The 2,697-nt window shown below is 37.5% G+C and overlaps 1 protein-coding gene across 1 annotated transcript; it reads left to right on the top strand.

Annotated features, from left to right (window-relative positions):
* Positions 1–496: 496 nt before the first annotated feature.
* On the top strand, positions 497–2,236 carry LOC143799132 (zinc finger MYM-type protein 1-like). Its single transcript, XM_077281141.1, has one exon. It carries the CDS (start codon positions 497–499, stop codon positions 2,234–2,236), a length of 1,740 nt encoding a protein of 579 aa, XP_077137256.1.
* The last annotated feature ends 461 nt before the right edge of the window (positions 2,237–2,697 follow it).

Genomic DNA, 2,697 nt, shown 5'->3' with positions numbered 1-2,697 from the left:
CATATATACTTAGGCACTCAAAATGTTTCAATATTTTTAATCACGCTATTTTAAAAATGTGCTATCAGCAATCCTTAAATCAACCAATATATAATACTGGATGCACCTAATTCAATTACAATACACACCAACCCCACAGAGCTTTTGTCATAGGGATTGGAAACCGATGCAATTACCATGTTACCAATAAATACAATTGCTTTTTATTTGGACATTTTCTAAGATCCAAAATGACATATATACATAAAAGAGCAAGAGTGCCTCAAGAAAACTCACTGGGTAATGAATCTATTTTAACAAAATTGCAGAATATATCATTTGATAGTACAGTACCATAAAAACAAATATAGTCCGACCGTAGATAGTTATTTATATTGTGGCATTTAAAGTTATATTGCAGTTGAAAGTGTATATATTGCTTTTACTACCAATTAGACTCAGTTACAGTGGCGTACACACCATGTATGCGACGGGTGCCGTGAATGTTACCCTAACAATGGCCATGGCTAACATGCCATTTCGGGGTCACAGAGAAAAAATTGGCAAAATCAATAGTGGTAATTTCCTGGCAATTATAGAGTTACTAGCACTCTATGATCCCCTGCTTAAGGAACTGCTGGAACTGCCAGAGGGCACAGCAAAATACCTTAGTCCCAGAATTCAAAACGAATTAATAGAAATTTTGTCAACCAAAGTAAAATCTGAGATTTTATCTCAAGTGAATGAAGCTCACTTCTATTCGCTGATCATGGATACAACGCAAGATGTATCAAAAACTGATCAGATGAGCCAAGTAATTAGATACGTGTCTGTTGAAAGGAATGCAAATATGAGAGCCACGAAAGTTCGCATCCATGAAGCCTTTCTTGGATTTCAAGCCATTCATGACCAGCGTGCTGCTGGTATAGAGAAAGAGATCCTGGAATGCATTGACAGCAATGGCCTTTCCATTCATAAGTGCCGTGGTCAGGGCTATGATGGAGCTGCCACAATGAGTGGCATCTATTCTGGTGTGCAGGCCCGAATTTTAGAAAAAGAACACAATGCTATGTATGTTCACTGTGCAGCACATAATTTGAATCTTGTTCTTCAAGATGCTGTTTCAGAAATTACAGAAATTTCAAACTTTTCTGATATATTGCAACATGTCTATACATTTTTTGGGGAAAGCATACGACGTTGGGAGCTTTTGTCATCATTTACAAGCAGTTCATCGGTCACACTAAAAAAATTATGTCCCACACGCTGGTCTTCCCGTCATGAGTCGCTGCTTGCCCTAAGATTTCGTTTTTCTGATGTAATGATGGCATTGTCAAAAATCATCCTTATTTCATCCAAAAAAACTGAAATAAATGAGGCAATGGCTCTTAAAAAGAAAATGGATTCATTTCAGTTTGTTTTTTTGGTTGTCCTTCAGACAAAAGTATTACAGACTGTTAATGCACTGTCAACCATGCTGCAGGCAGAAAGCATGGATTTATCTAAGGCAACTAATTTAATAAAGAATGCAGCTGAAGAACTTTCACAATTCAGAAATCATTTTGATGAAGCGAAAGAGAGCGCTATCTTGTTGGCACGCAGCTGGGGCATCTCCCCAGCTTTTGAAAGTAAGCGATTATCAAAAGTTAAAAAGCATTTTGATGAACTGAGTACGGATGAGAGATTGCACATTCCGGAGGACCGATTTAAAGTCACCGTGTTCTATGAGTATTTAGACATCATTGTAGGTCAGCTGTCAAACCGATTTAATGGAATGAATCGGGTTGTGCAGTATTTTAGGATACTTCAGCCTGCAGATCTGGCATCTTCCTCAGATGAGGAATTATATGAGGCTGCATTACAGCTGCAGAAAAAGTACAACCAAGATCTTTCACCAGCATTTCCAGCCCAGCTTCTGAGTTTTAGATGTGCTCTAAAGAATGACATTCAAAAATTGACATCTGTCAAGGACCTTGCACATTTACTGTTAGTCGAAAATAGCCTGCTATCGTCAAATCTACCGGATGTGTGCATAGTCTTACTTTTATTCCTAACCTTGCCAGTAACGGTAGCATCAGCAGAAAGATCCTTCTCAAAATTAAAACAAATTAAAAACTATCTAAGAAGTACAATGTCTGAACACAGACTCTCTGGTCTTGCCATTCTAAGCATTGAAAATGCAAGAGCCAACCAACTTGACATAGATGGCATTGTTGACCAATTTGCTGAAGCAAAAGCACGTAGGCGCCAGTTCTAACCTTCCTAACGTTTGTTATACTCCGTGAGTATGCAAGTTGAAGTTGAAGTTTTATTTTTTTTTTATAGAGATGGGTGGATTTTCCATACTTATTTCCAGATTCCCCTGGAATGTAATTTTTTTCGTAAATGCCAGTTTTGTTAATGTTTTAATCTAGGATTTTAATTGGCTATCAAAACACCTCTTTTTACAATGAGACTTAATCTTCTCTTAAAAAAAAAATTCACCCATCTCTATTTCAGAGTTCTGGTTTCAAAGTTCCATTTGTTGCATCTGCATGAATGCATCAGTTCTTTATGTTGTTTAAAAACGTTTTCTAAGCCTTTTGCAGACCTGTATACAGCTGTATCATACACCATTCACATGTCTTTGCAGGTGTTGTAAGGGGTTAGAAGCTACTTTGCCCTGTCCATATTTTGCAGAGGGCAAGTGGCAACTATTTCCTTTACAGTAGTTAACTG

The sequence above is a fragment of the Ranitomeya variabilis genome, chromosome 1 (assembly GCF_051348905.1).
Source record: "Ranitomeya variabilis isolate aRanVar5 chromosome 1, aRanVar5.hap1, whole genome shotgun sequence".
In the NCBI taxonomy this organism is placed as follows: Eukaryota; Metazoa; Chordata; class Amphibia; order Anura; family Dendrobatidae; genus Ranitomeya; species Ranitomeya variabilis.
Note: the sequence above shows the minus strand (reverse complement) of the source record. Positions and strands in the feature narration are given on the sequence as shown.